Consider the following 22,946-nt stretch of genomic DNA (forward strand, 5'->3'; position numbering starts at 1 on the left):
GGGGTCAAAGACGCACATACATGAGCTATTCCTCCAGATGGCATTCGCATGCATTACCACAGGATATTAATTCCATGCAAGCCAGCAACACATTGGGAACACATATTGGATGTCTTGTTGTTCAACACATTGTAAACAAGATAATTAAATGGTGGCCAAACATTTAACTGTTTCCCCATCCAGTTCACACCAAAAGGTTTGAGTTTATAATGCACAGTAATCAAATACATCCATTTCTGAGACACAAAAGACAAGTCAGAGCCAAATCAGCGTCTTTATTTTACAAACGCATTATTCTATTGACATTTTTTATATAATAAAAAAGCAATTTACAAGCTTAAGAACCAAAATGAAGCAGCACATAATGATTATGAGTAAAATATATAATTTGAATAAATATATTTTATTTCATGCTATAAAATAAATTCATAAATGGCAATAGATACAACATCAGCTCTAGCTAGCTTCATTTACTTCATAGTTGTACAAAACAGTAGAGTTCTGAGGTTCACAGTTGGGTTGTGAGGTTGAGTGTAGAGTGGACAAAACGGGAGTGGGGGCATTTCTGCTATCATGGTTTCAGTTCACGGTGCACAGTGCTCCTCAAGCCTCAGCTCTGTGGAAAATATGGGCTCATTGAGACGTTGAGGCAGAATGTTTGGGAACCACTGACTGAGGACTTTGTTTCCCCACCTGAAGAGAAGTGCACGATTATACTATGGACATAAGATGCATGTCCAATGAGACCACTTTTAACACTATATACCCTGAGTTCTAACTTTGTTTGCTTTTTTTGCCTTGTCACCAAATACATGTGAGCCAGAGACATTATAGTGCAGAGTTTAGGGAGTTGTATAAGGGAAAGGAACAATAGCGAGATTGAAAACTTCCCCTCTGATCCTGAACAGCTACAACTAACAGTCTCAGTGCCTGAGGAGCCAAAAGAAAAGCTGTGAACCTCAACATGACAACAGATTTGCCCGCTCCCAAACAGTGGCTATACAGCCCAAAATCCCTTTCATTATTAAACACAGCTGGAGGTGCAGCTCTGAACAGTGCCACTTGTTTTATTACTGAACCACATGCTCAGTTCTAGTGTTGCAGTTTGCTGACTACTGTGTTTTGAAGAGCATTTAAGAACAGCAGCAAGAAGCATCTATTTTTCAATTACATATATTTCTTCTGAAGAGGAAAGTCAACCTGTCCACAGTTTCAGAAAATATATAAAAAATAATTCAATATCAAATTGCCCTGGTCCTATTTAATTTCAACAGCTCCCTGACATTCAGTTTGTTTGATATATGACAGGCCAATATTTCAATAGGCTTGATGATCCCAATACACCGTTTTTAAAAAGGTTATTGCTTTTTTTAAATTTTTATATTACACAGTGGACAGAAACTGACAGAAAAGCTATGGAAGACTTAAGATTTTTTTTTCTAAGCCTGTATCAGTGTTTGTAAACTACCTGAAGTGAGTTTATTATAAAAAGAATAGGACGGGCTGCAATTTCAAAAAGTAGTCCGACAGCCTTCCCTGTAAACACTTCATTTTGATTACTTGTGGCCCATAATGCATCTCCTGTTCCTCTCAGAGGTGTGGAACTAAGAGTTGACAAGGCGGTCGATATCGAGTGTGTGTGTGTATGTCAAGTTCAATTGGTTCTGTAACTATGGTACATGAAAAGCAATTTAACATTTCCCCCTCCATTCACCTATGATGATTACATGGACTTTTATTTAAACTTATTTGATAAGAAACAAAGAAAAAAATACTTGTCTAAAAGCACCATTCAAGGGGAAAATGTCTCTACCAAAGTGATTGTGGCCATTATAGCCGAGTTCCTTAAGGGCAACTACAATGGATAACTGTAACTAGACTTCCCAGATGGAATCGGTATTTGCTATCAATGAAAAACTGTAAGTGCACAATTGATGACACAAATACAAGAAAACTCAAGTTAAAAAATTATCCATTGGCAATTCTATACAATTTTGTGTTTGAGCAACGTGCAATTAAGCTACAGTATATGAGGGTAAGCTTTTTGTTTTTCTTCACAAATATTTTGTCTAATATGTGCTAAATACCCAAGCAGCTGTTCCCTTGCCAGATGCTCCGAGAGAACAGAGAGGAAGTAGATTTGTGTTTCTCATGCATCTCCTTTCCTTCATTGAAATGCCTAAACTACAGTACATTGCAAAGATTGTCCTCAGGGGTTCGAGAGAAGGGATACAGTATAGTCTCTGAACATGGAGCAATGGCTTGCGGGGAACAAGTCTGCCTCATTTGATTGTTATCAATTGCTACAAAATCAGTAAAAGCTTAAAATCACTTGTCCATACCATGAAAACAAAAATGAAACAAAATGATAAGTAAAAAGTGTGTGGGCTTTTTTTTTTTTTTAAAGGAAGAAAAAAAATGGACAAGAACGAAATGAATCAATTTCTACAAATTCTTGGCACCCCTCTCTATAATAAATAATGTGGCCATATTTTATTAGAATCTCTCTATTCAATTCATTTAACGATGAAAGAGGCACAGGAATCTAAGTGCCAGAATCTAAAATGTAAAGCTTGTGGCAAGGCACTAAGTTTAAGATGCCACTTTTTGTGAAGTCTTCTCCGTTTTGTTTACATTGGCTTTGAACAATTACAATACCTATTGCACAAATGTTATATTGTCAGCTTTGTATGACTTAATATACGATGGTATTCATGACTTCGCTGCTTAATGTCTTAACAAATTGGTCAAATTTTACACAAGTGATTGTTATAAGCTGGGAAGCGTACATTCTTTGCAAATAGCAATGAACTAGTCCTACAACTAAATAGGAATCTATTCTTCTTAATGAGCATTCAATTACGCAATACAGTCAAAATGTACTAATTTACTAAATATTGTCTGTAAGTCTTTGGTGTGAACTTGGCACAAAATTCTTGAAGCAGTGTGTACCCCTTACCCACAAAACATTACCGATAATGCAATAAGGTATGAGTTTCCTCCTTTTTTTCCTAGGTGAAGGGCAAGAATCATCATAGGCAGATTCAAATTAAATTAACAAGCAACTAATTTTGTTGAGATCAGATCAGCTGTCAAACCTGCGTATCACATCAGCGGCTGACAAATACACTTGACTTACTCAACATTCATCTATAAAGTACTGTATAGAATGACAGACTGTGGGTGATGATGACCAAGCCTGTTTGTGATAAATCCTTACACCAAAAGATAACGAAAAGCTAGCTATTCTGATGATTTTTTGCAAAATTCCCTAAAGTTTGGTCTGCTATCTTAAATGTCAATGAGTGAAGATGATGACTGCATTCAGTGGAATACAACCTGCACTCTTGACGTAACCTTAGAAATAAGCAACAAAGTGAAATATTCTCCCAACAAATGCACGCAAAGTAGAAAATTATATGAAAACTGAAATAATCAAACTCAAGTCATTGACACAAATTCAGCATGGACCAGATAGAACTAAATAAAAGCTATAGCAGGTGCTTCACTAAAAAGGCATTCAACTGCTGGAGGGCAAATAAGTAAGCAAGACCACCCAGCTGAGCTTTAAATGTGCTAAATATGACAAGATAACCAAACAGGCCTTATAAGTGCCTTTTATGCATTTACCGTGAATGTCAATATATACTAACAACACCCCCATCCCTGATCCCCATCATTCAAAAAGTATAGATAAAATACAACATTGCCCTAAGCATGACTTGTAGCCAATAGTATTCATGTGATGGCAGAGTCTCATCAAAGTTCACAGCATTTTTACTGATTGATGTGAAGCAAGTACTACTCTGACACTACTGCTGCTGCACCAGAGTTAAGACAGAAATAAAGCACATTTCGTCAATGGGACGTCACCCTTCCCACCCACAAACTCTGCAAAGTGCATCTATACTTTGGATCACCAGCTACATCTAACAACATTTAGCTCTTAGCCTTAATCTAGCCATGCCAACACCATAAAGTAGGATTGACAAATGAGGAAAACATGTTCTAAGTCAAGTCGTCCCATGATTAAGAGTAATACAAAATGAAAAAAGGGAAACAAACCGATAGCTCTTTTGAATAATGGAAGAAAAACCATGTCAAAATGGCTGAGATTCCTTTGTTCTTTCTGTTTGCATAATATTCGGACTAGTATACTATTGATCACTTTGAACAGATCCAGCGCTGCTCTTACTGTGCTGAGTTAACATTAAGTACTCCTGTCTCCGTAAGACAATGAGTATGAACCTAGAAGCCTACCGCCGGACAAAACAAATTACACATACAATAATTCAGTATACGTCTGCAATCAGATTATAGAGGAATATAAATGACTTCACTGTATGGACGTAATTCACCCATCACATGGATGATGGCATCTAAGATCACGCCTTGGCCAACAGAGTGAGATCTCCAGTAGTGATGAGAGATAAAAAGTGTTTTGTAGAACAAATGTTATAAGACAGCTAAATACCTTGAAAGTATACAGGGCCTTTTGCTTACTCTATTCTCTCTGCCAAAAACAAACACAGAAGAAAGCTAGCAAATGTAATGCACTCCTAACATAGCACCTTCTTAAACATAATTTGAACCTGGCTGACCAAGAAACATTTGACAGGGACTTTGTCCCTTATCCATACAATCAGCAAGGAATATTTCCCTTAAGTATCAAGGCTTTGTGTTAAGAGAATATTCTTTCCATGGTTTGGCAATAAGATACTGTACAAACAACCTAAACGGATTTCAAACGGTGAACACGTCTGTGCCTGGTAGGTTCTTGGCTATGAGGTAGAACCTGGTGAGTTTCATTTAAGTTAAAATACTGTCTGTTATGAGTATGTAGTTGTATCATGAGGTATTGAACGGATATGTCACACGAAGCTTTGCACTGGCAGAAAAATCATTCCTTGTGAGTAAGTGACCTCCTGTGGCCACATGTGCAAAAACAGGTCAGGTAAAAAGGTGATATGACTAGCATCTTACCAGAGCTTTCACATTATCAATTATTGCAACATGCCTATATAACTCTGTAAATATGTTTTAAAAAACATGGAAAGATAAAAAGAGAAATCAATTTGGGGGTCTTGATTATTGGGACCTCCTCAAAAATAGTAAGTTGTTACTCCCTTTAGTTGAAATAATCTAATTTCTATAAAGCACCCATTTGCTCTCTGCATTCACCATCTAACTTGCACAAAATTGACAGAAACCCTTGACGCAAGAAAGGTCCATAGTGGAGGGAGCTGATTCAAAAAGGAAAAAAAAGGTCCTGTAAGTTGAGTTAAAATAAACATTTCTTAAAGCTTCTTAACCTGAAGCAGGACCTAAAAATCACATCTTGATGCTTGAGCTTCCTCCGGACTGCATTTTGAACTCTCCTCTATATCATTGGCTGGTGCCTCTTCTGCATATTGTGCCTCAAAGGCCATCCCCTCAGATGTATCCTCTTGGTCCTTCTGACCTGAGCTTCCCTGCGTCCTCTCTGGAGAGTCCATATGATTACTGCCCTCTGATGCTCCCATGTGCTTCTTCCTCAGGTGCTGGTTAAGGGTGCCCTGAAACGGAAAGCATTTGCCACAGATCTGACAGTGGAAGGGCTTGTTGTCCGTATGGCCACGGATGTGGTACTCCAGTTGGTCTTTCCTTGTGTACTTCTTGCCACAGAATTTACAGACAAATGGGGTGATTCCCATGTGCAGGCGCATGTGGCGATCCAGGCTCCCTTTCTGATTGAAGGTCTTTCCACAGTAGATGCAAATGAGTCTCTCATTGTAGGGGTACCACTGGCTCCGCAGACTACGCTCTCGCACGTCGTTTTCCAAACCTGCAGCTCCCACCGTTGATTCACCGTCATCTGAGCCTGGTTTGATATGACTCAGCGCCCCTGCTGGGATGGCTAGGGGGCGCTTTGCCCTGGCTCGCCCACCTCTGAAGCCACTGAGTAAGGAGCGGGAAGGACTGGAGTTGTTAAGGTTGACAAAGCACGAGGAGGACAACCCTGAGTAAGAATAGGTAGCAGGCTGGATTACTGGACCATAAGAACCCACACTGACAGCCAATATCTGTTCTCCATCTACCAACTCTGTGTGGTAGCCATCATCACCAGCTGAGGAACTGTCCGAGTACGTAGGCCTGTCAGTCTTCTCTATTTTCACATGCACATCTGTTACTTGCCCATCTTTGCCGATCAGTTCCACTTGCTCCGTTTCTCCCTCTATGGGAGCATCGTGCTCTGACACACTATCACTACTGCCTCGATCCGACTGGCCTTCCTCCAGCTGCTGTCGCCCACGGCCCAGGCTTTTTCCTGCCAGCTGAAAACGTGCTTCGTGTCCCGCGTGGCTCTGGCGGGAGTAGTAAGGGGGGGAGATCTGGGTAGGGTTTACAAAGACGTTGTTGTCATTGAGCCCATTGTGGCTGGTCTGTGAGTCGTCCTTCTCTGGGCTGCCGACTGGGATACTAATCTTGGAGTGGATGCTCTCCAGGATTTGGGTACACTTGTCAATGATGGCCTGCATCTGCAGAAAGCTGGCGGCAGTAAGGAAACTGATGATATCCTTTAGCTGCAGGGACATGTGACCGGTGTAGCAGAATGTAAGGAGCCGCTCGAAAACCTCAGGGTTTTTGATGACCGAGATGGAAAGGCCACTCATGGTGCCGAGAGCCGAGTGGTCACGAAAGTAGGGTGAACTAGCTGCCAGCACAGCCTTATGGGCTCGAAATGGCTGGCCCTGAATGTGAACAATGATGTCACACAACTTCCCTGCCAGCCTCAGCTCATTGAGCTGGGACAGAACAGTGTTACTGAACTTCGGCACATCGAACTCGATGTAGCTGCCGTCGTCCATTTCTTGGATATGTTTCTCCAGTTTGTCGACAGCCTGATAAGAAAAGAAAGAGAAAAACAAGAGCAAAACATTAGATTTGGAAAACTGCATTTAGGTCATTGACCAATACGGCTTCTTAAAAAAAGGTTAATTTACCGTACTTTTCGGACTATAAAGCGCGACTTTTTCCCAATTTTTGGACACCGTTATATGACAGCTGTTTACAGAGCACAGAATTAATCAGATTTCACCTCTCAAAGTGCACCAGATTGATGCATTTAACCCTTTAAATCCGAATGTGTCGTCGAAGACACGTTCGCGCATGCTTACTTCTCATTCCCGTAACTTTTAAACCGTTTCTGATATCTAGATAATTCAAAAACTATCAGAAAGCGGAGAAGTAGAGCTTTGCGACCATATACTAATCATTACGGTAGCCCACTGGACTTCCGCAGTACGATCGTCCAATCGCAGACGAGATTCACCAGCATGTGACGTATTTGTCACATGAGCTTCTAAGTACCGTAACTCCTGAATAGTTGGGGCAATTCAAAATATTCGACCGGTTTCTGAAAGGAAATAACCAGAGCTTTCCGATGGTACGTGATATGACACACTTTACGGTAAAAACACTAAACGTTACGGTAAACATAGGTCGAGCCGGAGCGAGGGGAAAATTACACATTCGGACCAACAGTGTTCAGTTGAGCGGGTGAACGACATCGCGGACATCATGTGGAGAGGTTTATTGAGTTTTGGAGAGCACTTTCTGACATATTTGAGCTTCTGTCTAAGAAATAACATGCTAACGAAGTTAGCAAGAGTGAGCAAACGTCCCTGGAGTTTCATTACTGTCACACAGCAACTCCAAAGGGAGTAGTGGAGAGAGTAGAGCAGAAGAAAATATGTCTCTGGAACTAACAAAACGCCTTTGCACTCCTCTCGTAAAAAATATCATATCTCAAAAACTAAAACATGTACATTGTTCAAATCACAAATGAAGTCTTCAGAAATATTTTGTTCATGTTTCTACATTCAGAAATCTTTTGTATGAATATATATTTTTTTTAGTTAGTAGAATACGATGAAAATATATTTACGCTATTTATATTTTTCTCATTTATGACACAATTTCAACATTTTCATTAAAGAGGACCTATTATACTACTTTTCTGGTCTTAATTTCTTGTTTTACACTGCTATAGAGCAACCTGACACGAATCACATCACAAAAAACTATGTAGATTTTCGGGAAGCTCTTTCTCTTATTTTGGCGATCCAGCACGTCCTGTCAACACTTGAGTGTGTGTGCTTCGGCAATCTCCGCTCCCTCCGCCTGTGCATCGGCCATCTCCGCTACCCTCCCCCCCCTCCTGCAAACCCCACTCCGTTGTGATTGGTTACCTTCCTTCCGGAACACTTTCAGTGGCGGGAAGCGCGAGCATGGACCTATAAGGGCGCGAGGCAGACGCGAACAGGGAAGTGACAGCATTACCATACCATACATGGAAACATCCGCGTGGTGACTTCACGAAGTTTTATGCGACGTCACGAATTATGAAAGGGTAGACCGCTTTGAAGACGTGACTTCTCGACTGGCTAGAATAGTGTTTAGTGCTCGGCACAGACACCCCAGACGGTCAGCAGGGAATACGTCGAAATGCATGTAAGTCATTATTTGATAATTTAGTATGGTTAAGCATGACTACAAATCATCATAACAACGTTTATAGGTCATAAAAGTCAAAAAGCATCATAGGTCCTCTTTAATAATTGTGAATTATTGACTTAGATAACCTTTTAGATTGGGTTGTACAGATTCTAATGATATGAAGCATTTGAAGATACTCAAAGAAATCACTTCACAGTGAGCAAAAATACAAATGTATGCACCGGCGAACGTTAGCATTACCGGCCTCAAAGGGTTAACTTTAAAAGGATAAGGTTTTCTTCTGCAGGGGGATGCCCACAGACCCCCCTAGGAGGTCCATTCTCACTAGGGCTGGGCGATATATCGAACATATGCAATGTATCGCGAGATGTTCTCCAGGGGATGTATAAAATGACCCTATCGCAACCATCAAATACAAATTGGCACGTAATGTGTTTTTTTTAGTCGCCGCCGCCACCGGCAAACTCGCTGGTGTTCGCTTCTCTCGCTCTTTCCTGTGGCTCTCTGCCTCACAGACTCACATGCATTGGCAACTCACTCACTCCCCCTCCCAACCAGAGTCTCCTGGGCGCGCATCTGTGACGTAGTCTGCAGTGCGCCCTGTGTGTGTTTACTTTTATCGCCATGTGAAAACAACGAGAGGGGGAGAAAAAAAGACGAGGGCTCTTATGACAGCCGAACGAGCGGGTGGAGGGGGGCGCGAAAGACGGCGATGGTGGCCGTCGTTCATAGCATGGACCTTTTTTGTAGGTCCATGCTTTATGAGAAGAAGGCTACACAGGCGAACGACCGGGGGAGGTGGGCGCCGATGACAGCATTAGCGGCCGCTGTACACAGCACAGCCTGCCCTGGTCCTTATTAGAGGAAGGCTAGTGGCTACACATGCGAAAGAACGGGGGAGGCAGGCGCTTGACAGCATATACAGGGTTTTTCCTGGCTCAGAATGAGCCTTTGGGGGGTCAGTACGCGACCAACTTTTTTTGGAGTCGCGACTATGTGCAACAGTAAAGGCAAACGGTTTATGTATTTTAAGAGGGTGTGGGGTTGGGAAAGGGGAGTTTCTGTCCAGCTCAAGAGCATTTCAGTCTGCCTGTCAATCACTGCGTAACCATGGAGCTCACTGACGCTTATGAAATCACAATAAACAACCTGTAGATATGAAGTCAAAATACTAATAATGACTAGGACTACCTATTTAATACTTTAATTGTTTCTAATTTATCTAAACCATGGAAATTGCAAGAAGAAAGAAACAATCATAATCATGATTATTTTGAGTAATCACATTGTGTTATCACGATTATTAAAGACAGGTAATCATTGATTTAAGAACATTATGCATTTATTTTACTTTTAACAAGTTTTTTTTTTCTAATAACACTATGACTTTGGACTTAAAACAAAGGCCTAATTGAACTGAAAACAGGGAGAATAGAAATAGGCTAAATAAGTGAAACATATTTTTAATAATTGAATAAAATAAATATGTCAAAATAAAAATAACCCGTTGTAAATGGTGTTGATAGGGCACGTCTTTTGATAGCATTAAATGTAAGGGCATGATTTATTTATGTCAAGGAGCAGGGTGGATAGGCAGTTGCATTGTAGTGTTGACAGTTGTGGTGGCAGGAGTCAAGGAGCTTTAAACTTCCTGTGTTTTTATTCAGTGATTGCTTGGTCATAGACCACTAGGATTCGACTTAAAGTGAATAAACAAATTGGTCGGGATGTTAAGAGGTGCATATCAGGTCGTATACCTTTGTTTTCTCTCTCTCTCTCTCTCTCGCGGTCGCGTATGTAACGTTACTCGCGTGTCCGCGCGTGACAAATCTTGCACATTATTATAGTTTGTTGTGAGTCTGAAGTGTTTTCAGACAACACAATTAGTTTTACCTTTATTCTCGTCATCTAGAAGTTTTTCAAAACACCCGGCAATGCGCGACATCTCCCTCCTACTCTCTGCCGATAGCTAAATGATCAGGTGAGGGAGGGGCCGAGCGAGCGCACCGCTCGGCTGAAAGGGTTCGCTGCATTTAACAGCCTGCATGCCCCGGCGTGCGGAACAATGATAGTTTAATAACGATTATTTTGTTTTCATGATTGAGGTAAGCCGTAATAGTAATCGAAAATTAAATTCAAGTTATTGCCCAACCCCTCAAGAAGGATGACTTAAATTGGGCTGAATTTGGAGAGGTTTTAAATAGCTATATTTATTCTCAATCTTTATCATTTTGGCGCTCCTGATTTTCCTTTGGCGCTGGATAAATCCGCTTTGGCGGGCGCCAAAATTTTCTCTATGCAGGAAAAACCCTGCATAAGTGGCCGCTGTGCAGAGCCTGGTCCTTATGAGAGGAAGGCGAACAAGCGCCGGGGGGCGGATTACTCCGACTTCACGGAGAGTTTTTGGTCCAACGTCACACAACCACGGCATCATATTTATTACGGGCAGCCTCTTATAATAGGTCCATGTCAGCACCAAGGGAGGTGCACACCGTGTATTAACTAAAAGTATTTGTAAAGTAGGCTACATTTGCGAGTATTTTTTATAAAATAAAACATAGTGTTTTATGAAAATGCAGGAGGGCTAATTAAACAATAAGGCAGGTAACAAAGGGACGATGAGCCACCTGCTGTTGGGCGCTCGCATGAATCTCTCTCGGACTAACAGGCAGAAAACGAAACTTAACTTATACACTATAGACTGGGAGCAACTGCTCTAAAGCGACAGTAACCATTATAAATGTCAGAGCATTTTATACACATAGACTACTATTATGGAGCAAAACCTGTTCTGCATTTAAAGTGTGGCTGCTATCTTCAGGGGGTTAGTGGTGATAAACAATTAGTAAGTGGTTGTAATGAGTCATAATTAGTGTTCTTAGTTTACAGATTAACAGAAGATGGAAAAAACTGTTTCCAAATAAAATAATGCTGGATCCATTGTATGGGAGTGGAAGGATGTGGAATAATCAATACAATGTGCAAACTCTTTGGCATGTGCAAGTTTCAAATTGTTCCAATAGAAAGCACTAAAGACTATAAACAAGATGTTGTTTCATGTAGCCTAATGCATCGTTAGTGCAGACACATTTTGCAGGACTATTTAAATCATATTACTGGTGTGATGTTATGCAAAAAAAAGGGAATTGAGCATTTAGGATGTGCTCTAGAGGAGATTTGAAATATATCGAGATATATATCGTGTATCGAGATATAGTAAAAAAATATTGAGATATTGATTTTAGCCCATATCGCCCAGCCCTAATTCTCACCCAGCAGGATCTAAAAATCCTGTGAGAAACACCACATGTACAAATGTACTGAATGTGAAAGCATAACCCTATGCCCTCATTTTTAACGGGCTGTCAAAAGAGGCTCATCCCAAATGGGGTTTGTTTGGTCAATTTCTTCTAGAAATTTGGTATGCACGCGGCGCGCATACTCTTTATCAGCTCTTACCACCGGGCCTAAAAAAAATTCTAGGGGAAACACTGAACGTTAAGAAGCCTTCAATACGGAATATGGGGATAAGATTAAAAAACCGACCGGTGTAACGTTCCGTTAATGAGGAATTAGTCGCGGTAATTATTCACGGATACGGAGTGAGCATTACGCGGTTGGATATACAACTATCTGCTTTGGTGAGTTATTTATATGTATTTAAATTGTAGGACAATAATTTTATATTATTTGCTGCCCTTCTTATTTTAAATGGTGACTTAGGCTTTTTTATTGTAACTACAGCCCATGCTTTTTCTTCTCTTTTTTTCCTCCCCACCGCAGACCTACTCGATCGGTTTAAACTGTGGCCCATCAAGTTACTTTCAGTGAGGAAAATGTGTTTTAAACTTGTGGAAAAAAATCCTTAATATCATATGGCAACTGTGACTGTTTGACAATAAGCATTGAGCGCTTTATTGCGGTGAACCGTTGTTCTGCAGACAGATGCGTTGCGTTCTAAAAATAGAAAAAAGTTTAACAAGGAATCGATTGATCCTCGAGGAATGCAAGCGATCACACGAGTAGTGAAAACACTCTTGCCCATCCCTAGTAGCTACTATTACACTAAATGGTAACACTTGAATACGTTATCAGGGTTCAACATAACTTTTTTTTCCTACTGGCCCGCCGGGCCAGTGGATCCGAGTTTTACTGGCCCCTTGTATATTTTCACTGGCCCTGCACACACTTTTTTTTTCTTCATAATTTAGTGTCAATAATTATAATACCTGTATTAGAAAAAGAAAGAAAGATAACCAGATCTAAAGGGAATATCTATACTGTAACAGTATAGATATTCCCTTTAGATTTGGTTATTTTTCTTTTAGTTAATTATATGAAATGTTGATATTGCTCATACACATAATATAAAACCAGGCAAACATATTGAATTAGAAGCCTACAACTGAAAGTATGTTGAAAGAGTCGGCCAGTATTTTAAAGTCCAGTAGTTTGAAGGTTGTTTTTATTCTTGAATTTGGGCAGTTTAATGAATAGTTCACCTGCAGAAGTCATGTTCAAACATAACAAATAAATAAGAGATGAAGGTCTGATCATTCTTTGTGGTGTGGTAGGCTGTTTTTATTACTTTCTCTATATGCATTAAGGATGTGAATGTGTCGACCGAATGACCGGTTTTCCACTTTCGCTCAAGTTGACTTTAAAAATAGAATAGAAATCCGAAAATCAGTGGGTTATGCCGTTTTTTTTAATGGGAGATTTCACCGTATGTGAGTTCACGTCTGGTCGTGAGCGCGCTGCAGCAGTGTCACTTCTCCGTGAAGTGTCAGCTTCACATATACAGTCCGGTGTGGGACCATTTTTTCAAACTATTGATAAAAAACAATGCAGTGCAAAATATGCAGCATAAGTTAAACGCTCGTCTAAGACTATGACGTTAAATCACCTTAGAAACACACAATGCCTTCGTCCGATCACAGCAGCGTTTCACCGTGTGATCTCGCCAGCGAGTGAGCCGCCGCGCAGATGAACTGTGGTTTGTGGCTAAAATAATAACCGGGGATATTCTCCCCGTTAGCGATTTCAATGGGAAAGACTTCCGCGATCTGATTGAATGTCTCGAGCCTGAAAACACAGTGCCAAACTGCGCGACTATAGGAACTGTACAGTGAGCGGAGTCCCTCCGTTCGTTTCTGTCTACAACCGACACAATCACCGGAGACGCATTCACAGCGTTTAAATAACGCCTCTCATTTGTATTACCATTGGGGCTTGGATGCAAATATTGTAACATTACGGCGGCAGATAAAGGAAAAGCGCAGTTATCATTTTCTGCGCCTCAACCTCTGCTGTGGGAAGAAAGAAAGGGGGCAGAGTAAGTCGATTGATTTGTCGACTCGCAGGCGGACGGTAGGCAGCTCTGCCAACGGTGCCTGTCAAAACGCCCACGCATCGGTTGTCCACTGGCCTTTCATTAAAAAATATATTTTATATTAGGTTTATTATATTGAGTCTTAAATAAACACTGCTTTCATTACGACTCAGAACGCGCATTTCAATGAACCATGATGTAGTCTACAAAAAGATACTGAACTGTGATTGGCCAGTCACTGGCCCGGGCGGGACAGTGACTGGCCAATCAACTTGCCCTGCATATGATTTTACTGGCCCCGGGCCATCGGGCTATACGTTATGTCGAACCCTGCGTTATGCAAATATGCAACTTGTTTGTTGAAATGTTAATAAATGGGAACTTCCTCAAGCAGCCATCTCTTTCCCAACAATGCCCTCTGTGCACGAACTCTTACATAAGGTAATTAAACATTATAACTCCTGCGGCTTATAGTCCAGTGCGGCTTATAGTACGGAAAATACGGTATGTCATCATTCATAGCGTATTTTTATTGATTGTTGATTGATATTGCAAAAAATAATAAAAAAATCAAGCAGTTCATCACGACTGATAGAACACAATGTACCAGTGCTCCATACAGAGACTCTGGTCATGCCAGAAAACTGTACATGCCATATTTGGCAGCGAAAGAAGAAACTCTGGTTTGGGTTGGAAGGTGAGCATGCACCAGGCTTTCCTGGAAAACGTCTTACAAAGCCTTTCCCCTTAGTCCATCTTAATAATTGAGCGTCAGTTATGACAACGACACAAAAGCTTTTGTAACTATCAATATTGTCAGTTGGTCTCCTCATTCCTATCACAACAACGGCCTCTCCTCTGCATTACATACACCATGACACTCCAGATTTGACTGAAACACATTCTAGCAAACCAAAGATCCGATCCCTCCCATGAAAGGCATTGATGCACAAATAGTGTGGTATACGAGTTGAGCTGGGTGATGAAATATTAACAGACGTGGGCCTGCCTTCTTTACAGAACTAAACAACCATTTTAGGAGCCTAAGCTGTGATATTACATTCAACTATACTAACTTTACAATACTACTGTGTTATTTTTCTGTTTGTAAGAGCAAAAACTTCCAAGTTTCAGAACTGTAGATGTGTTCTCCAGCTTAACCCTCCTCTCCCCCATTCCATCTGCCCTTCTCTCATCTCTCCGTCTGCACCGCCTCCTCCCTGCACCTTGCTAGCAATTCAGCATGATCTTCTATGCACTGAGTTCCTGTTAGCACTTAAAGCTCCCATATTATGCACTTTGCTGTCAATTTTATATGGTCCAAGTAGTCCCTAATACTTGTTTTTTTAGATGTTTGCTGAAAAACCCGTTCAGATCATTTATTGTAGCAAGCCTCTATACCCTGATTGTCCTCTGGTCTCAGGATGACCTATATTTGTGTCTGCAGCCTGCGATCTGGCTGGCCCCTCCCACCTCTCTGCCGGACTTTCTTTATATGTCCATGGGGCTCTCCCACCGTCTCTGCCGTGCTCAAAACAATACTAGAGAGACACTGCGTGACTGCGAACACAGTGTTTACCCGGAGCTAAGCCATACTTTGAACAGTTTGACATGACCTGACATGATTAAAACCAGTGAAAACAGTAGCTTCAAAGTTTGATTTCTACAGGAATATCTTCCCATCCTTTGTCATGTTAAAAACGAGTCATTATTAGACTGCAAGGGGAAAGCTAAGTTAGTGTATTAGGAGCAAAACTTGGTGCTACAACCGAAGCTACATGGGCGCTAACGCTAAAAATAAGACTCGGACGATTTAAAACCAGTGAAAACAGTAGCTTCAAAGTTTGATTTCTACAGGAATATCTTTCCATCCTTTATCATGTTAAAAACGAGTCATTTTCAGACTGCTTTGGGGAATATAAACAGTGTGTTATGAGCAAAAGCTGGTTGCTTGTCCCAAAGCTAATAGCTATACACCAGTCAGGCAAAACTACCAATAAAAACTATTATTTTAGTTTCACAGTTTAAAAAAAAGCACAGGTAGCTTCCTATCCGTTGTGTTATTAAAAACGAGGCAATAATAGACTGCTGTGGTTAAGATCAATTAGTGGGGTATGAGCAAAAGCATTCTGTGTTGGTGTATGTAACATTCAGGCTGTACTACGGGCATCTTGTCGCTTAGCGGGGAAAACAACATGGCTGTCGCTCGGAAAATTTTCCATCGGATCTCGGGGCCGTGGACCAATAAGAAATGGGGGGGTGGGGTTATCATAGACTACTGCACGGTGGACGTTTCTGGTTACTAATGTGGGGGGGAAGCATGGACATATAAAGAAAATATGGGGATGTGCCTGTGCCGACTATTACGTAATAGTCAGCGAGAATTCTGACTGGAGTATATTGGGGGGGAGGGGTGGGGGTTTCAGAAAGGGGGAGAGTGAGAAAAGGAGAGATTGTTATTTTTTAAAATATTTTGGCAGTCTCTAGGCACACCGTGGACCCATGGATATGATAGAACACATTTAAAAAGTGCATTTAGCATAATATGTGACCTTTAAACGTAAACACTTTGTCCAGTTGCCAAAGCCTACCAGGACACTTGTCCAACAAACCACAGGCTCTCATCCTGGCACACCAGAGGGAAAGACGCAGCAGAGAGAAGCATAATTTTCACTCACCCATTACCGGCCATTCAAATACAACAGTGTTCATACACTAAAACCTATCAATGATGGCTGCCAGTGCCAACAGCTTACATACTGAAAAGGGCCAAGTTGAAGAGAAGCCAAAAAATGCATGCTCAGTAGTTGAGATGAACATGCTTGGCTCACGTGGGAAAAACTAAAATGTTTAAACTCAGCTCAAAGATTCCATGTGTGTCTCATGTTCCCTGGCTATAACCTTTTTGACATAGCTGCCTCATGTTGGTAGATGTAAAAGGATGATAAGTACATTGTAAAATATTTGGCTGACCATGAGGTCAGCATAAACCTTGTGTCAAGACATCACCAACCTAAAGCCTCCAACAGTCTATACCTTTGGCATGGCAATCGAAAAAGAAGGAACAAACATCATAAAAGGAAAATCTAAGTCAGCATCAAGCAAGCTATGTATTCTTTCTTCAACCTCAGCAGCATTTCACCGACTTTGAAAAACAGCTTGTGGGGCAAACCAGCCCCAGAACAGAATTGCTTAACAAGCAAAGGTTGGGAGAAACAGAGTAGAGAATTGAAAAAGAAAGGACGAGAACAGATAAAAGTAGGGGTGTAACGGTACACTAAAGTCACGGTTCGGTACGTACCTCGGTTTTGAAGTCACGGTACGGTACGGTACACTTCATAGTTAACGGAGAATGAACAGCTTTAGTTGTCAGTAACTAGCTGACAGTATGTAACATACAAATACAATGCATAACACATGCAATTCTCCAATAAATAAAATACTTATTAAATACTAGTGTAGGTGCAGCATAAACTAAAATTGCAATGAAAAAATATAGTGTTAATGCTCAGCACGCTCTGTAAGCTGGTGTAAACAAAGGGTATGTCATCTTTAAGGGACTTTTTGACTTTAAAAAAAGAAAATATTGCTGCAGCTCTCTTAAACTCTAAAGTGCTCTTATAAATATAACAATCATCAAATAAAAGTGCTACTGCTGCATTAATTGAATGACAGCTTGTTTATGTTCAGTATAAAAAAGAAAATAGTGTCTGGGTTTTGCCCAGCTCGTTTTTCTTCACAGTAATGGTGATAGTATGCGCATGCATGTTCGACTTGTTGGCTCCTACATCAGCGATTGCGGTGAAACAATAACCTGTGTGGCGACATTGTTCCACACGTCTATCACTGTTTTCATAATTCACCTGGAATCCGAAGTTATCCCTCAAACGGGATTTGAATGACAGGGGGGCGCCTGCGCGCTCCGGTTTCCTGTTGTATTTCGCCATGCAGTTCGCTCTCTGTTCGAAAGCACTGTATAACATTTTGATTTGCACTACTCATAGACAGTAAAAGAGGGGGGAACGCTGCTACTACAACTGCTAATAGTGATGCAAACGGAACACTAGAGCGGAGAGGTGTGTATCTCTTGCTCTGACTGCAGCTGGGAGGGACTGCTGCGTGAGGACTCGGCCGCCTGTCAGTGCTCTGGGAAGGGGGGGGGGGGAGTGGCCGTTGAGCACCCGCTGCTCGTTTAGAAGTGTTAAGAGCGATACATGCTTTAGCGACAGGGTCTCTAAAAGTCACCAATAACACCAGAAAAAGTAGCTAGATTGGTCGCTGGTGGCTTTTTTTGAAAAAGAGTCGCCAGAGGGGTCTGAAAAGTCGTTGAATATAGCGGCTAAGTTGCTAACACTGCCTGACCCTCATGCTCACCATGGAGCTAATATACTCTCAATCGCTGGCTGCTACTGCGCATGTGCGAGCCGAGCCGGAGGCTAAATGGTCCGGGGGGAACTCCGACGACAAGTTTTAAGTTCTACACCGCAAAACAAGCCTGTACATTCGCCACAAAAGGACCGCGGTCCACCTCTGTAACACCAATGCCTGTACCGTCACGGTACGATACAAATACGTGACTGTACCGTCATGGTACGATACAAATACGTGTATCGTTACACCCCTAGATAAAAGTGTACTAGATTTTGTAACTTTAAAGGGAAGATGTGATGTGAAGAACTTAACTGGTGTGAGAATAATGGGCATTGTGGGAATTGTTAAGGCTAAGTGAAAGCTCGGTATTCTTTATATAATATATGCTTAGCCTTTGGGTGTTTTCTTGGAAGTAAATGGTAAAGATGCTCATTGTAAATTTCTGCCTCTGCTCACATGATAATCAGATGAACACAAGTGGACGACTTAAAAGACTTGTGCTCCTCCTGCTATCTTTATACTTTGTCAAGAACATATATATTCATTGCAGTGACAAACCTCAACACTAACACTGTTTTAAGAAAATGTGTGCAAAAAAAAATGTGTATAAAATATTTTTTCTGAAAATTATTCAATTCATATTTTGAATAATTAAGATAGTATGTGAAACCACTTTTTTTTTTTAAAGATAATTTTGTTGGGCGTTTTTCTCTTTATTAACAGTTTGGAGAGACAGAGTTGAAATGGGACAAGGAGGCAGGACATGCAGAGATAAGAAACAACCACGGGTCGAATTCTAACCGGGTCTGCTGTGAGGACTGATCCTCATGGGGGGGACGCTCAAACCACTACACCACGAGCGCCATCAAACCACTTTTGGACCTGAGGGTAGAACAACTTCCTCTACTGCCATCCAATGTGATACAGTCTTCAAGTGACTGCGCTGTCAGCAGGTGCAACACCGGCAGGATAGACACTGAGGTTTTAAAATCGGATATTTTCTCATCACAGATGACAAAGATAGGCACTAACACATTAGTAAACCATGAGACTTGTGTATGCAGATAATGAAGTTTAGTGTGCAGCTGAACTGAAAAAAAGGAAGATTTTTTTTTGGGTCCAATCTTTTTGATTGTGTGCCATTGTAGGTTCAAACTGGTAGTAATAGTTTGCACATGCGTGACAGGTTTTAGGACGGCTTGTTAGACGACTTCACTGACATTTTCTATAAAGTATGTTTACAAAAGCCGCAAGCACAGACCACCGTCAGTTCTTTCTGTGAATACTAACCCCCTCCTAAGGCGCTGTCAATTTTTTTTTTAAATATATATTTTTACCTATGGCCAAAATCTGAGTTGACTGACAACATTCTGAGTCAGCTTCATCTTAAACTAACATACCAAGATTGGTTATTCATTTTTAAGGAGTTACTGTATTGGCCTACAATACATTTAAAAAAAGAGTGTTACCTCCTGCATGCTTTATGCCTGTGCACACGTGAGTAAACCAGGCACTTGCAATGCCTGGTTTAAACCGTAACAGCAATATTTAAATATCATCACTAATATAAACATTTCTCAAAATGGTTGCGAAAGGCTACCTTGAAAATGTTTCTCTCGAGCCCTACAGTGCAGTACATTTGCCATGTTCACACAATCAAGCTCTTCTAGTTGTGCTGCTCAAGGGTAGGGAGAACAGATAACAATAGAGCATCCACAAGGATGATCCTTCCCATTTCCAACATCTGCATTTACTACAAACAAACAACGGGTGCATTCTGGTAACTAGTTGATTCATGACACTGCTCTGACTCGGCCCTCCATACTTGGTTCACTGCCTCCTTCAGCATTTTTGACTACAAAACAGTCTAACTTGACATATTTTCTACTAATGGTGGCAGCTTGAACAGTGAATACGCAGCTCTTAATAGCCAGGAAATCATCCTGCTACAATATCTTTTCACCAAGAGCCCCCATGCAGTGATTATTACATTTGGCAGAGATACATTTGACGCAATACCATTAAAAGGGTTTTTACTACCACCAAATGGTCAGATTTTGAAAATAGTAGAATTGTTTGCTGCTGTCATGCAGGAGAAAAAAAAACCTGCAAAGGACTACATGCATGTCATTGTTGTTCCAAAGTTGTGTAGTATAACAATACTGTTAATCACAGTTAGTAAGTTAATACTTTTGAATTTGAGTGAGTTTACCATTTTACCTAGTCAATAGAGTTCCTTATTAATACAAATGTACACAGTGTGGCCCGTTTACTGCTTTGAAAAATTGCTGCATTCCTTGATATCCAGATTACCATGATAGACCTCACAGACTCCTGTTTAAACCTGGCATTACTTCATGCAACCATCTACCTTGCATTGCAGCTTGCGGGTCTAAGAAAAGACTGCGTATCCCTTCACAGAAACCTGACTGTAAAGAAACAGGGTTGGGCGGGTGTAAATTGTTAAGCCATAATGTCTGGTGCATGCAAAACTCGTAATTGGTTAGGCACCGCTCTGTTCCGACACGCCTGGTAGTTAGGCTATAGTAGGCTATACTAGTTTGAGGCGCAATAGTCCAGGAATACCATATTGCCTTTAAACGCAGCAGATTGGAAAATCGCATTAAGTGAATTTCACAGAAATAGTTGAAACCAGTCCTTGGTGACCTATGCAAACTAGGCTTTACTTAATGTCCCTGCACCTTGTCGTAGCCTGTCATAACGTCACAAATTAGTTAGCAACTAGGCTACATCAAATGTTAGAAAGACCACTGCAAGTAGGCTACTGGTTGACGTAGTATAAGTTTCAGAATAATATGTTTACAAAATATGTCATACGAAAACCATTCAAGATAACATTAGAGGTTCTGCACAGACACACGGATAGCCTACATAGCGTGACGATCTTGATGCCATCCAACACAGTGGGAATAAAATAAGGGTTAGTACCACTCATTATGCGTCGAGTTTAGCCGTGTTAGCTCCATCGTGCACTGATACACTGGGGGACATTTGCATGAATTGTGGACCCCGTCGTACATGCATACAGTGCCGATACATTGTGGAGCTAGTGTGCGGTGTCTCAAACTTTATTCCAAACCATCTTGTTAGTAGTAGTTAGTTAGCTATTGACAGGGGGTCTAAGTTACCTAGCTGAGCAGCTAACGTTAGCGTAAGCTTGGCCGTGACTCCAAGTTGCTTTTGAGTTATTCCGCATTTCTACGATAATGTGCAGCTTGTTTAATGTTAATTTAAAATATTGCTTCGTCTCACGGCCCAGCCACCCGACTGCCAAGCACCACATTCACACTGGCTAACTAGCTGCATTAGCTAGCCTATACTCGAGAGCAATGATTTCAGAAAAATGCGCAACTTTCACACATACGTCAATCTTTCACGAATTGTGATTTGTTTACGGTTTTCGCACGCTTCGCCCAACTATGCATGACAACATTGCATGAGTAAATAGGCAAGTTGCAACGTCGAACGCGGGTGGATGTCAAGTAGCGACGAGTGCTAAGTAGCGGCTAACGCTAGCTAGCACCTAGTTGCTAGCGTACGGTCACAGGCAATCATTTCCCCATTACTTTCCCCGTCAGGGCAACGCGCCGATATTTCAAAACGCACAATGGTCACCAGTTCAAGCCTAAGATTATGACCATTCTACTCACCCTCTTCCAGATTACCATGAAACGTTGTCCATTCCCCTCAGTGGTTCGCTAACACTACAGCCAGGCCTCCCCCCCTCTTCAGTCCAGATGTGTCAGACAGTTGCTGCTGCAATTTTTGCATCAACAGGAAGTGTTCTTTTGGCTCTTTGCTTTCATTCTATCACTGTGTTTTGCAGCTGCCCCTCCCATGCTCATGTCAGTGGTGTGTGGGCTACTGAGACATCATGTCCTTAATATACGACGTGATGGAGGACATAGACAACAGCACAAATAAATCCTATGGTCGGTCTTCAAATGGTTTGAGGGAACATACCCGCATCTTTGGTTTTCTGTAGGCTACTCAATTAAATAGGTGGGCACTGTATGTTTTACAAGCACTTTGCATTTAGGCCTAGCCTACACAAAAGCTTGATAATTAGTTTAACCTTAATTAGCCTAAATTTATCAACTTTAATGTCAGATTGTATTGAGTCGTATTATAACCATCACTTAGGCTACTAATCATAAATTTTCACTGGTGGCTATATCCATAGGTCAGTTTCATCACCGTCTACTTTACAACACTGCCCATGGGAGGGATCACTCAGTGTGTTCTTTTAGAAATGTTTTTTTTTACACTATAGTTATTCAATTTAATCTGAGATTACATTGGTTTATAGGATGCCTTTCCAGATGTGAATCCAGCCAACCCTCCGTCCTCTCAAACCCATAATCCCACCACACGCGCACATGCAGAACCTCTTTTCTTTATTATTTAGCATTTATTAGGCTACATGCATACTGAGGGTAGCATTAGGTTAAGAGACAACATAACTGTGCTAGCCTATTGCACCCCTAAAAAATACATTTCATTTGAGCTGTGGTCTGTCACTAATATAACAATTTTATAATTGCACTGGTAAATTCTGAACTCATAAAGATTCCCAATAGGCCTAATGATTTTTCAGAATGAGTAGCATTATCTTTTTTTTTTAGGAACTCAAAATTATTTAATGCATTTGTGAATACAAAGCCTTAGCCTACCACAAAGGGGCGCCAGAGACTCAATTCATGATCAACTTCCCCTTTCCTCC

The 22,946-nt window shown here is 41.1% G+C and overlaps 1 protein-coding gene across 1 annotated transcript; it reads right to left on the reverse strand.

Annotated features, from left to right (window-relative positions):
• Positions 1–261: 261 nt before the first annotated feature.
• On the reverse strand, positions 262–21,991 carry zbtb34 (zinc finger and BTB domain containing 34). Its single transcript, XM_080046127.1, has 2 exons — positions 21,874–21,991; positions 262–6,881 (listed from the first exon to the last, which is right to left on the reverse strand). Exons 1-2 carry the CDS (start codon positions 21,889–21,891, stop codon positions 5,325–5,327), a joined length of 1,575 nt encoding a protein of 524 aa, XP_079902253.1. The 5' UTR covers positions 21,892–21,991; the 3' UTR covers positions 262–5,324.
• Positions 21,992–22,946: the final 955 nt, after the last annotated feature.

Source organism: Ammodytes marinus, assembly GCF_949987685.1.
Source record: "Ammodytes marinus genome assembly, chromosome: 2".
NCBI lineage: Eukaryota > Metazoa > Chordata > Actinopteri > Uranoscopiformes > Ammodytidae > Ammodytes > Ammodytes marinus.